A 13364-nucleotide genomic window follows, 5' to 3' on the forward strand; every position below is an offset into this window, starting at 1 on the left:
ACACATTCACCCCATCCATCCCTCCCTCCACCCATCCTCCCACCCACATATCCATCCAAGCATTCACCCCTCCCCTGCTCTTCCCTCCCTCCCCCATCCTTCCACTCGTCCATCCATTCATCTATTCATCCACCCACCCATCCATTTTTCCACCCATCCATCTATCATACATTCATTCTTTTCAGTGTGGACAGACACAACGGTTAAGCTGTCCTTGTGTCTTACGTGTACTGGTCTTGGAGAACTAGAACCGGGAGTCTCCGCTGTGTGTTAGGCAGGGGGCGCGCGAGGTCCCGGACCCATCCGATTCTTGGCCAAGTTCTCCCAGCGCTCTTCGCACAAGGGAAGCTCTCCAGCGCCCCGCCCCGGGCGGGGAACCTCTTTCCCCGGGCTTCCAGGGCTTCCCGGGCTCGCCATCCGATTGCCTGGGTCTCTCCTACTCCGTCCATCCCCACCTCTGGAGTCTATCTTGCTATGCGAATCTTCCTACACATGCCACCCAGAGGCGGTCCCGGCTCCAGCCCCGCGGGCTGCTACGGAGCCCTGAGCTGGATTGTACACCTACGACCCTCCCTTGCCTAAAAGGCGGGCGGTTGCCAGGCGTTCTAGCCTCGCATTCTGCGGCTGGGTGGTCTTTTCTCTTGCCTCAGTCTTTCAAGACACGCGCCGAAAATCGCCGGGTGAGCAAAGACCGCCCATCAACTTAGTACCTTGAATTTGGATCATCCGATCCCAGTGGGAGGTTGGCCCAGCCCGGGTCAGGAAGGGAGGACGCTGAAGGCTGCAGCTGCTCTGGGCTAGCTGGACCAAGCTTGGAGCGGGAGCGGCTCAGCGAGAGGGGCTGGGAGCGGGCCTCGCCCTCCGCGCCCCTCCCTGCCCCCCTCCGCCCCCCGCGGCCCGCCCCCCACCGGAGGAGCCGGCTCCTCTCCGCGCGTCTGCCGCGCGCTTTCCATTGTCTGCTTTACAACAGGTTCGGGCGGAGGGGAGTGCGGGCGGGTGCGGGGCGCTCTGGCCCCGCATTTCTTGTTGTGGCCTCCTGGTCTGCGGGTGTGAGAGCCTGGGCTGCTTTATCGGGCGCGGGCGCTCATTCCCTGGAGCCTGCCCAGCAAGTCCCACCCTCCCTCCAGACCCTCCCAGCCCGGCCGCGCCGGCTCTGCGTGCGGGAAGGATGTGCGCATTGGAGGGTCTAAGTTCTTCACGTGCCTGGGGGGGCCTCCCTTTTTTCCCTTAGGCAGCCAAACCGTCCTGTTCGCACTCGTCAGTAAATGCGATCCTTGGCAGCGAAGACAAACGCTGTTTTCCCCGCTTGATACCAAGAACCTCTTCGATTTTTTTTTTAAGAGGGAGACGATGGACTAAGCCGATTCACACTATGGAGTCTCGGGTCCTACTGAGAACATTCTGTCTGGTCTTCGGTCTAGGGGCAGGTAAGTGGCCCCGATGCCGGGGCAGGGGGCGGCTGTCGGGGAAAGGGTGGCCCTGGCAGGGGTGCACCCGAGATTCCCGCATACCCGGAGGGGGGTCCCGTGTTGGGGGGGGGGGAAGGGTGATTGTGGGTCTGGATTTTTTTTTTTCCTCTGTGATTGCCTGGGAGACTGCGAGAAGGGTCACACCCTTAGCCGGAATCTGATGGCCGAGGGGCAACTTTGCCCCGAGAAGGCTTTAAAGTGGGTCACAGAAATGGGACTGGGTGCTCCGCTATTTAAAGCGTGGCTGCTGATGGCAAGTAAGGCTCCCGGGCAGCTCCGCGAGCCGCCTCTCGGCGCCAGTTCCCAATATTGTCTCCAAGGCGCGGTTCTTTGGAAGCTTGCATCTTGACGGAGCTTTTCCCTTTCCCTTTCTTTCCTCCATCCTCATCAGTCTGGGGACTTGGTGTGGATCCGTCCCTACAGATTGATCTCTTGACAGAGTTAGAACTTGGGGAATCCGCGGCCGGCGTACACCAGGTTCCTGGGCTGCATAATGGGACTCGAGCCTTTCTCTTCCAAGGTAGGAAGAGCGTGCCGGATCCCCAGCGCGGTTTCAGTTGGGGTAACCCCTGGAGGAGTTGGCCTCACCTCTTCTAACTTCTCTCCCACCTAGTGGGTGACGATGTCGGAGTTGAGGTGTGGAAGTGGTCAGCGGGAGACACACACACTTCCCTTCTCTTTAAGTGGCTTGGTTTTTCTTCAATCCCGACCCCTCCTCCTCCTTACTCTGTACTCTTGCCAGTTCTAATGGATAGTTCCTTAATTACTGTACAGAAACTCCAATGGCAGATGGTTGATTTTAGAGTCTGGGGAGCAATGAATTATAGCGCAAACGCCTCATTTGGGTGAAATTGATTTAGGTAGGGAACGGGATAGTTTCATCTTAGTTAAGACTTGGCTCTCTGAAAGTTTAAGGTACAGTAGTGACATGCTGGGAGGAATTTCTTTAAATGGGTAGCTTTCCCGCAAAATTAATACCTCTCAGTAGCTTGACCTACTCTATCACAAACCCACAATTATTTTGAGACAAGATTTATTATTGCATTATCATGATTTTCCTCTTATCAAGTAATAAGGGAAAGAGACAATTAATTTGGGATCAAATAAATAGTCCCTTAAATAATCTTGAAAATATTTCAGAAGCATACCTGTATCACCATTAATCATGCACTTAAGGTTTTAAAAACTTTTTAAATTTTAATAATAATATCAGTGGACATTGCTTATGTTTAAATGTGTTGTGTGGTCAGAAGCAAATTTTAATGCCTCAACATTTCAACTCTGATTTACCCAAGTTTTGGGGGATTGGTCGGTTTGTAGGAAGACGCCACAGTATGGGCACTTGAAAGAAAAATACAGAAATACTAAATTCACATGTGGTGAAGAATAGGTGAAGGCAAAAAAAAGTTGAACATGTCTTATGGACTGACTAAAGCCTTTCCTCTCCACGCACCCCAGAAAAGGTTTTTCTTTTGTGGTTTTGGCGCACAAAAGTGCATTTAAATAGTCAGACTTGCTAAATAAAACGACTTGAGGAAATTTGCTCCCAAGAAATGGGCATAAAAATGAAGCCTGAGTGTTCCTGTAGTGGTGCTGTTGCATAGCATAGCCAGAGTGTGTCACCATGGACAGGGACACCAGAGCTTCCGGTGGGAAAAAAGAGACAGGGATGTGGTCCATTTATTTAAAGCAAGTTTGTCCTTAGATACTAAAAAGTAATTTTATGCTTTAGTTATGGTGAGTCCTCTGTATGTTTTCATTGTGACAAATTTTTGATAGTATTTAATTTACTTTTTGGGGTCCTTTTTGGGGACTGATGGGGGTGGAGCATAGACATGGAATCTTTTCAAGACAAATTCAATAGAGGAAATAAGTCTAAACTGTCAGTACAGTTCATAGTGGCATAGTGTTAAACAGAGGATGCTTTTTTCTTCTTTCCAATCTCTGATTTTCAGGCCCTGTGAGCCGGAAACAAAGTTCTTTCAGGATTACCAATTTGAGTAACTGGAAAGTTTTCCAGAAGTTAACGCTCCTAATAAACAATGTTGATATAATCTGAAAATTTCCAAGGGTTTAATTTTATACAACTGTTCAAATTATTATTATTTTCCTCTGAAGAATATCTTAGCTGTCCCCAGTAGAAAATTTCAGTGCTGTGAACTAGACAGATAATTTCTAGGGATCAATATTTCTTCCTGGTTAATTTTTTCAAATGAGTGTGGTGTTCCTTTTTACCTGTTATTTATTTTCCTCAACTGTTACTACTTTGTCAGTCATTTACATAGATGCAAAATTTGGGGAGCACAACTTCACACCTCCCTCTGCACACATGCTTCACTCACCCTCTAGCAAGCCTCTGGTTCCAGTGGATGTCCTGTTCCCTTCCTCCCCCCTCCCTTCCTTCCTCCTGCTCTGTTCTTGCTGCTAACCAGATTTGGTCATTTTTATTTAAATTGCCAGTTTTTCAAGGTTGATATTGTGTTGCAAATACATGAGGTTTATGCATATATTTTATTTGAATTGTTGATAGTAACTACAGGCTGATGTATATTGATAATTTTGCTTTCTTGTTGGTACCAAGTTCAATATTTAGATGGAGTTAGTACCCAGCAAATATAGTTTGAGATTTGAAGTTGTCAAATTTCATTTCCTGCCAAATTGTGAATCAGATTTCATATCAATAAATTTGCAAATGTTGGCTACTTGCCGTGTTCTCAATAGGAATATGTTACTGATGTATTGATTATACGCTAATGATTTCTCTAATTCTATGTCTGATATTCAGAAATTGACAAAAGGTGGGCCTTTGATTCTGGCTTGCAGTTCTGCATTACCTTAGGAAGTTCTTTTCTCTGCTCTTAGAATGTGGAAACTGTTGTTATGAAGTCAGTTCTGACTCTTATTCCATTACTGGGATTCCATGTGAGGCAATGGGGTTTCGGAAGACAAAAACTTTTAAGACTCTGAAGATGTTATAGATTCAATTTATAGCAAATTGGAGGTGCTGCAGATATTTTTTGTGTAGTGTATACAATGTCAGCAGGAATAGTAACAAATGACAAAAGCTGTGAGATGCCTTTAGATTTTATATAAGCCTATCAAATAAGATACTTTATTGCTACTAGATATTTTCTAAATAGATAGAAGCGGATTTCGAACCATTAAATTTCTCCTATTGTAATATAATCATCTTCTATTGTTTCTTAGCTTTAAAATAAAGAAATTTCAGTATCTAATTTTCAAATTATTTTTGCTCATTTAATGTTTCCTTTCGGCTACTTTATTCTTTTTAGTGGTTTTTAAGAAACTTTTCATTTAATAGCTTTTGAAATTATAAATAGCTTTCATAAATATTGTATAATGTGAATTTACTCTTGTTTCCGAATTAAAAATGCATAATAAAATCAAATGGAAATACGTTCCAAAGTCTTACCTGATTTTTACTATAACAGCAACTATACTAATCACTAAAATTGTCTTGTTGAAATTTGACTTTGGAAAATTGAAATAAGATTTTAAATTAGATCATACCTTTTGGTCTATGCCCAATTATAATTTTCAAAAGAAAACAGTCTCCTGACAACAGTTTGGAATCTATATCATGATCTTCTAATATTCCTAGCTATGATCTGACTTATGGCCATCAGAATATACTTTTTTTTTTTTAAAGATTTGGATGCTGATAATGAAAAGAACTTAGAGAGACTATAAAGAAGTCTGCATCTGCAATCTCAAGGACTAGTGTAAAAATAAGTAGAGATTTTTCTACCTTGCTTAACGTCCAGATCTTCAAAATAATGATCATAACACTGTTTCCTTTCTGTATATGAGACTAAAAATGAGTGTATATAGAAGCACAGTTCTATGGCTTTCTAGCAGTGTTTACCATAATTTTTATTTTTATTATTTTAAAGAATTATTTTTATTTTTTATGCACGCAAGAACTGGTATGTAGGCCAGAGGTACAGGGTGAAGGTGTGAGAAGGATTCTTTAAAGACAGAGTGGGAAGCAAGACAGGTGGATTGACTGCTTAGGGGAGCAGTGGGAGAGATAGGAAAGGTCTGCTGTCCCGTGTGAGTCAGCTCTCTGGTAGGTTATGGAACTCAGGCCTGAGTGTCTGGCAACAGCTTGATAGCACTGAGACTTTAACCCCTGCATCACCAGGAAGGCCCACCATGATTTTTAGATCATTGGTTTTAACAATTTGACCAGGTTCTCAAAGTGAATTCGGCTTTATCTGTTGGTATAATAAAGTGCTCAGAGATTTTATAATGTTGATCCTCACATGAACAGCAAATAAAATTGAAACATCTTTTTCTTGAGTTAGTAATTGAAAATAAGTTTAGTAAATATTTTTAAAGAATGTTAAGGGTTTTGAGGAAAAAAATGTTTTATTATGCCAGTATTTGAAAAAGGGATGAAATTTGGCATTTGGTGGTGAACCAATGACATTAGTAATCAAAGGTAATTTGCATTAAGGAAAGAAAGGTAATATAGAGTACTTTTTATTTTTATTCATTTAAAAAAATTTTTTTATGAATACAAGAGTTGGGGTATAGGCCAGCGGTGTGGGGGGCAAGAGGATTCACCAGAGACAGAGTGGGGAGCAGAACAAGTGGATCTACTGAAACAAACTGCTGAGGGGAGCAGCAGGGGACACAGGAGAGGTCTGCTGTGCCAAATGGGTCAGCTCCCTGGCTGGGGATTTAACTGTGCTTCAGAGGCTGCCAATAGCTTCATAGCGCTGAGACTTAACCCTTTGGGCCACCTTGGAGGCCCTGACTACTTTTTAAAATGTAATAGTGAGTGAGCACTTAGGGACAGTGGTCATTGGGGTCCCAATAGAATAGAATAAAACAATGACAGAGAACTGGACTTAGAAGCCAGACAGATTCAAGTGAATTCTCATTAGCTGTCTTGGTGATATTTAATTTCTTTAAGTTTTGGTATCCTTAACTATAAAATTAATATTGTTATGGGGATTAAAGGTGACATGTTCATTCATTCAAATAAATTTTTGTTGAAGAATTATTATTCTTTAAAAAAATTAACTTATTTTCATATATTTTGCATCACTGTTCATTTTGATTTTAATTTTATTATTTTTTAAAGATTTATTTATTTATGCATACAGAACTGGGGTGAAGGCCAGAAGTGCAGGGGCAGTGAGAGGATTCACCAGAAACAGTGGGGAGCAGAACAGGCAGATCAACAAAGTACACTGCTGAGGGGAGCTGTGGGCAGGTCAGAGGTTTTCTGCTGCACCATGTGGTCACCTCTGGGGCGGGGATAGAACCCTCACTGAAGTGGCTGTGGCCAGCTTGTTGTGCTGCATCCTAACCGCATACACCACCAAGGAGGGCCCTCACTGTTCATTTTAAAACAATGTTTACTTCCTCCCATCAGGTGTAAAATTTCCTTTCCCAAACAAAAACAAAACAAACAAAGTAAATGTCTTTAAAAAAAAAATTTCTTCCCCCATTTTACCCTTGCACCATCACCATAGTACCCTGTGCTCTTCCCTCCTCCTTCTGTTCCCACACCCCCCTCCCCTCAGGATGGCTCAGGTTAATAATTGTCTGTTTTTGTTTTGTTGTGTTACATTTGTATTGTTATTATTTTTTCCCTTATGTCTTTTTTTGGTTTCCCTATATTCTTCCTGTAAGTGAAACCAACAGATATATGTCTTTTTTCCTTCTGACTTATTTCACTGAATATGATCCCTTCTAGTTCCATATATGTCACTGAGAAAGGCTTGATTTTTTTTTTTGATTGCTGATTACTATTCCATTGTGTATATATGCCACATTTTCTTAATCCAGTCATCTGTTTTTGGGCATTTGGGTTGTTTCCAGGTTTTACCTATTATAAATAGTGCTGCAATAAACATAGGGGGGCAGGTATCCTTTGGAATTAATGTTTTTGTCTATAATCTGTCCTTTGGGTAGATCCCTAGGTCATATAGCAGCACCACTTTTAGTAGTCTGAGGAATCTCCACCCAACTTTCCATAGTGGTTTCCAGTTTGCATTCCCACTAGCAATGTAGGACAGTTCCTTTTTTACCACATTCTCACCATCATTTGTTGTTGCTAGTCTTTTTGATATATGCCATTCTTTTCTGGGAGGATTGGGAGGAATCTTCCAGGCTTTGGCAAATGAATGACTTCGAATGTCCTGACTGTAGCATGCCGAATAAAGGCTGACTCAATCGGGCTGCTGCCTTTCTCTGGTTTTATTCCATTTTGCACAGACTCATTATGTCCACTTTGGCCCCAGACTTGGTTCTTGCAGACCCTTGTCTTTTATACTGTTCTTGCTATTCCCTTTCATAATTCTATACCTGCTAACTTAACATGTTAGAAGTTAAGGTTTTAGGTTCTCATGTGGTGCCTGTTGATTTTACTACAATTTAAGTTTAACAAATATTTATTTTACTGCTTTAATGTATAATGGTAGCACAGTATAGTGTAGGAAGATATCTGTGTAAAATACTAATTCAGAGATATAAGTTTGGAACCAAAATTTCATTGTAAGCAGTGAAAAAGTAACTTTGGGGACATTATCTTAAAGAAAGCTGGAAAGTGTGAAAATTATAGATCTTAATCTATATATTACAACAAAAAGGTGATCATTTAATTGTGAGCTAATTATAAGAACCAAGAGTAAGTTAAGTACTGGTCTTTGTGCAAAAGTATGAAGTACTGAGATACTTAATATCTCTCTTAATCCTTCAATGTGAAGTCATTCTGCTTTAAAGTATTTACCATTCTAGTCAGATTTCCTCTGAAAGATTTAGTTACTTATGCACATAAGAGTTGGGGCACAGGCCAGAAATGCAGTGGGATGAGAGGATTCACCAGAGATAGAGTGGGGAGCAGAACAGGCAGTGGTGAAATCCACTGCTGAGGGGTGCAGTGGGTGAGACAGGAGAGGTCTTCAGTGCCAGGTGGGTCAGTGCCCTGGTTAGGGATATAGTGTTTGAGGATAGCTTCATAGTGCTGAGACTTAACCCTTTAGACTCCCTTTATCAGGGAGGCCCCTAGTTAGATTTCTTATTCTTACTTTTTAAAATGTATCTACGTTTGTCAGATTATTTTAAATTTGTGCCTTTATAAGTCACTGGCCTACATTGTTTTTCTCAACTTCATGAAAAATTTCCTAAACTGGTTGCAGTTTAGAACTCAACTTTGAAAGAATGCCAGACCTATATAAAATAGGCAGTTTATTAGTGGGTGTATTTGTTCTCTAGTTTCACTGTATTGTATTTATTGAAAATCAGATATTGACTATTGTAATTAAAAAGAGTTAGGAGAGAGCTGATACTCCCCTCCTACTTGGCCTGCTGCTGGAACTAGGTGGTTGGATGAGTGTTCACTGAATTGTTCTTGGGGGCACCTCTGCTCACTGTCGTCATTTTGGGGAAGGGCTGGGGAACCAGACAGCCAGGAGTCTCCCTTGAGATGGAATACTGAGCTTGAGGACAGCAAACCCTTGCTCTAGAACCTGTTGTATTGGTCTAGACACAGAGCAACTGATGCTCATGTTAATGTGCAGTAGACTTAAGAATTAAAAAAAAAAAAAAAACAACTATAAACCAGAGACATTTTATAGGGGTAGAGTGGGGAATGGTATCAAAAATGGGGGTGGGGGGAAGTGCACTGGACTATGGTGATGGCACATGGGTGATCTGGTGATGGGAAGCCCACGGGGATAACAACTGAGATGGAAAAAGGCACAAAATGATGTAAAAATAAACTATTATATTATTTAAAAAAAAAAAAAGGTGCCCTCGAGCCCAGCATCAAGTGTCCAGCTTTGGTTCCTTTGTGTACTAGTTGTGTGAACTTGATCTTTTTATGTAACCTGTCTCCCCTCAGTTCAGCTAACAGCACTATTTGTTAGTGTTGATTCTATGGATATAACTGACATTTACTAAACAATCATTGAATGACAACTGTTGTTTTTATTTTGGAATCTGCTTAGAAGTAGGTCATGTCCCCTGGGATTCTTTTAGGGCCCCACCAGGTGGAAACACTGGATTTTATCAAGGATAAGCTGCCTAAGTATGACTTTCATAATGAGAGGACAGGTGAAGGTAATCTGGATGGGGGAGAAATGGGCCCTGAGCAGCTTCTGTTTTCTTTTGTTGTTTTGGCATTATTGAGGAGAAGGTAAGTGAGATCTGCTGATTGAATTAACAGCAAAGTCAGTGGCAAGAGTGTAATCTGCCCTGTACCATTGTTCAAAAGTGGAGGTACATAGAGTTAACCCTCAAAGAAATATGAGTGTGGAGTCTCCCTAAAACATTACTTAAGAGTAATGTCACTTGAGCTTAGGTTTTGAATGATATTCTGTGGGAAAAGTGGCAGAAGTTCTGAGAAACAAACTAAACAACTGTTTTACCTCTGGGTCATGTTAGAATTCCTTGGCAAGGTACAGATGTGGTCTGTTGGTATGAACCGGTATGGGGACAAGGTCTTAGGGGACCTTGAATGACTGAGTTTAATGTGGTGTGTGGGCCCTTTGTGATTTGAGTTACCTCTCTGGCATTTCCTGCCATTCTTTGACTCTTCTTACTATCTTGCCTTTGCATTATTGTTTATTTTGTCTCCCAAGACCCTCCACCAGTCCCTGTGGTCTTCAGGTGTTATCTTCCTATTGAGACAATAAATCCCATAGGGAGAGGGCAATAGAGACAATAAGTCCCATAGGGAAAGGGTGATCTCGAGACAATAAGGTCCAAGGGGAAATGGTGATATCCTATTTTATCTTGGCCACTGACTTCATGCCAGTTCTCTTTGGATTGTTCTTTCTGGTTCTTTTTTTCCTTTTACGTGTCATTCAGGACTTAGCTGTAAATTCTTCTTTGGTTCCATGGTTATTTCTTACTCTAGATTCTCTTAGCATCCTCGATTGAAGTAGCTACCTCACTGTAGAGCTATTTTGATAGGAAAAAAAACCAGACCACCTTTCCTTACTGCTGCCTCCTTGGTTTAAGTCATCATCTTCTCCTGGATTACTACATTAGCTTCCTAAATGGTCTTCCCATTTACGCTCTTGTCCTTGTAGTCTATTCTTAACATAGTACCAAGTGATCCTTTTACAACATCATCCATATCATGGCACTGTCTCACCCCAAACATTCCTTCAGTAGTTCCCATTTCTCTCAAATAATAGAGCACCTACTTAATACACTTTACAAAGAACTGCATAAATATGTCTACCCCAGCCCTTTACTTTTTGACCTAGTACACTCCTCTCTCTTGCTCAATTTACTTCAAGCCCATGGGTCATTTACTGTTCCTCAAATAGGGCAGACCAACCCCCCCCCCACGCCTCAGGACCTTTGGATTAGCTGTGTCCTCTGTTTAAACTGTTCCTCCTCTAGATACCTGAGTGTTTCTCCTTTTCTTCAAATGTTTTCTGAAACGTATTTTTTAAAATAAGGCCTACTGAATACATGCCACTTGCCACACAATTTTTTTTTTAATATCTCTTTTTCCGATCTGTTCATTTCCATAATGGTGATCATCTAACAGGCTGTATAGTTCACTTATCAGTTCAACTCTCTCCCTGCCAGAAACCAAGCCCCACAAGGGGGAGGGGTTCTGTATGCTTTCTTCACACTTGTTACCTCTAGTGTCAGGCATGTAGCACACAACTCTGTGAATACCTGTCACGACATATGCTCTTCTCACTGATCAACCTGCGATCCCCTCAAAGCTGGGTTTCTGCCTTCTTCTTTCTGGTAACCTCCCAGCCAATCATGGTGGCACACATCACGTGCCCAGTGAGTGAACACTTGTGGCCTTGAGTCAATACCATCTACTCATGGTGAGTCTGATTCCTTTGGACTTATATTTCTTATATATATTTAATTTCTTATATTTCTTATATTTCTGTAGCTTTAAAGAAGGCTGAAGAACTCTTCTTTTATGTCAAAACACCTAATTTCTTATCTAGTAATAAGGTAGGTAAAAGAGTTGAGAGATGTGGAAAAAAAGGCAGTTCTTAATTTAGGGCTCTAAATTATTCTGAAAGCTCTTCTCCATTCCAAGATGAAATGTACCACAGATGAAATAACAGAATGTTGAGATACCTGGGCAGTCTTACTGCTTCTTGAGAATGAGAGTTTAAAATTTTTATTCAAAAAATCATGAATTCAACATTTAGGAAGACACTCATATTCATAGGAAATTGCTAAGAAACATTTCAAAGGCAAATAAGGATTAATTTGGATTATCTGTGCTATAATCTCCATATTGCAAATAAGCCAGACAAACTGGAGAGCATCCAGAGTACAAAAACTAGGGAGTTGAAAGATTTGGAAACCATATTAGAAGAAGAGTAATTGGAAGAGCTTGGAATATTTAGCCCAGAGAATAAATGATAGTGGAGATGTGACCATTTTTCTTTTTCTTTCTTTCTTTTCTTTTTTAGCTATTGGAAGGGTAGAATGTATAGGAGGACTTAGATTTATTTTGTGTTGCTTTGGAACAGTGATTCCCAAATACCAGCCTTATGACCAGTGATTAATTGACTGCCTTGTTAATTGATTAACGATTCCATAGTCCGCCTAAACTAATGTATTCTGAATTTCTGGAAGTGACAAGTTTCTTGAAACTTTTTTTATGCTTCTTATTCTAATTTTTTTTAATGCATTTTTGTGTAGAACTGGGGTGTAGGCCAGAGGTGCAGGGGCTGGCTGGATTCACCAGAGACAGACTGGGGAGTACAACAGGTAGATCTATTGAATGAAACCACTGCTGAGGGGCACAGCAGGCAAGATAGGAGAGGTTTGCTGTGCCCTTTGTGGGTCAGCTCCCTGGCCAGGGATCAGACTCAGGCCCTAGGAGTGAGAGCACTGAGTCTTAACCCCTAGACCACCAGGGAGGCCTCCTGTGATTCTTATATTCAGCTAAATTTGTGAAGTATTATCTAAAACTAAATTGTCCAATCCACAAACCATGCTTGGCTGTTGAGTACTTAAAATGAGCCTCGTAGAAATTGGGGTGTACTTTAGTGGTGGGACTGGTGTGAAAGCTTACATTTGTAAATATGAAACTGTACCCTTGAAACATATACTGTGTTATAAATAATATTATATCAATAAATATAACTCCCCCCGAACATACAAAGTTAGCATTCAACAAATGCTGGTTATTAAAAAAAATTGAGACTTGATATAGCATCCAAAATATATATAGGGGGTTCTGAAGACCATTAAAAAAATGTAAAATCTCAACATTGTTTATGTCAATTATTTGTTGAAATAATAATTCAGGTGTAGCTGGTTAAATAAATTTATTATAAAAAATTAAAATAACCTCTACCTTTTTAATGCTACAAATAGAAACAAAATTACTTGTATTGTTCATATTGGTAGCTTTTTTAAAAAAAGCTTGTATGTTTATGCATATAAGAACTGGGGTACAGGCCAGAAGTGCAGTGGGTAGGAGGATTTACCAGAGACAGAGTGGGGAGCAGAACAGGCAGATTGATTGAAACATATTGCTGAGGGGTGCAGTGGGTGAGACAGGAGAGATCTGCCATGTCATGTGTGTGGGTCAACTCCCTGGCCTGGGGTCAAACTTGTGCTGTAGCGAATGGGTATAGATTAATAGTACTGTGTTTTAACCTATTGCACCACCAGGGAGGGCCCACATTAATAGTTCTTAAATATCCACTGGATAGTTGTTAATAAGACTACTGAACATATTTTGAGTTGTTATAAGAAAAATATTTTCAACAAATAAAGTTTCTAAAAATTAAATGGCTTAAAGAATATCTATCGTTCCTTCCCTTCCTCCCTTCCTTTCTTTCCTTCTTCCCTCCCTCGTTCCCATCTATCCATCCAACCATCTTTTCATCCATCCATCCATCCATCCACCCA

General features: G+C 41.2%; 1 protein-coding gene across 3 annotated transcripts in view; it reads left to right on the forward strand.

The window, feature by feature from the left end:
• Positions 1–360: 360 nt before the first annotated feature.
• NELL2 (NEL-like 2 (chicken)) overlaps positions 361–13364 on the forward strand; it is a 334876-nt gene continuing 321872 nt past the window's right edge. Inside the window, exons 1-3 of one of the 3 annotated variants that reach the window (XM_012720507.1) lie at positions 361–680; positions 1232–1427; positions 1861–1989. In XM_012720507.1, the coding sequence (XP_012575961.1) occupies positions 1373–1427; positions 1861–1989 (184 nt within the window). In that variant the 5' untranslated portion in view covers positions 361–680; positions 1232–1372. Of the gene's footprint in view, positions 681–955; positions 971–1231; positions 1428–1860; positions 1990–13364 lie in introns of those variants that run through there. The other 2 variants (XM_004675947.2, XM_012720508.1) reach the window with 2 other exon arrangements.

This window comes from Condylura cristata, unplaced genomic scaffold (assembly GCF_000260355.1).
Source record: "Condylura cristata isolate star-nosed mole 26May11 unplaced genomic scaffold, ConCri1.0 scaffold00004, whole genome shotgun sequence".
NCBI lineage: Eukaryota > Metazoa > Chordata > Mammalia > Eulipotyphla > Talpidae > Condylura > Condylura cristata.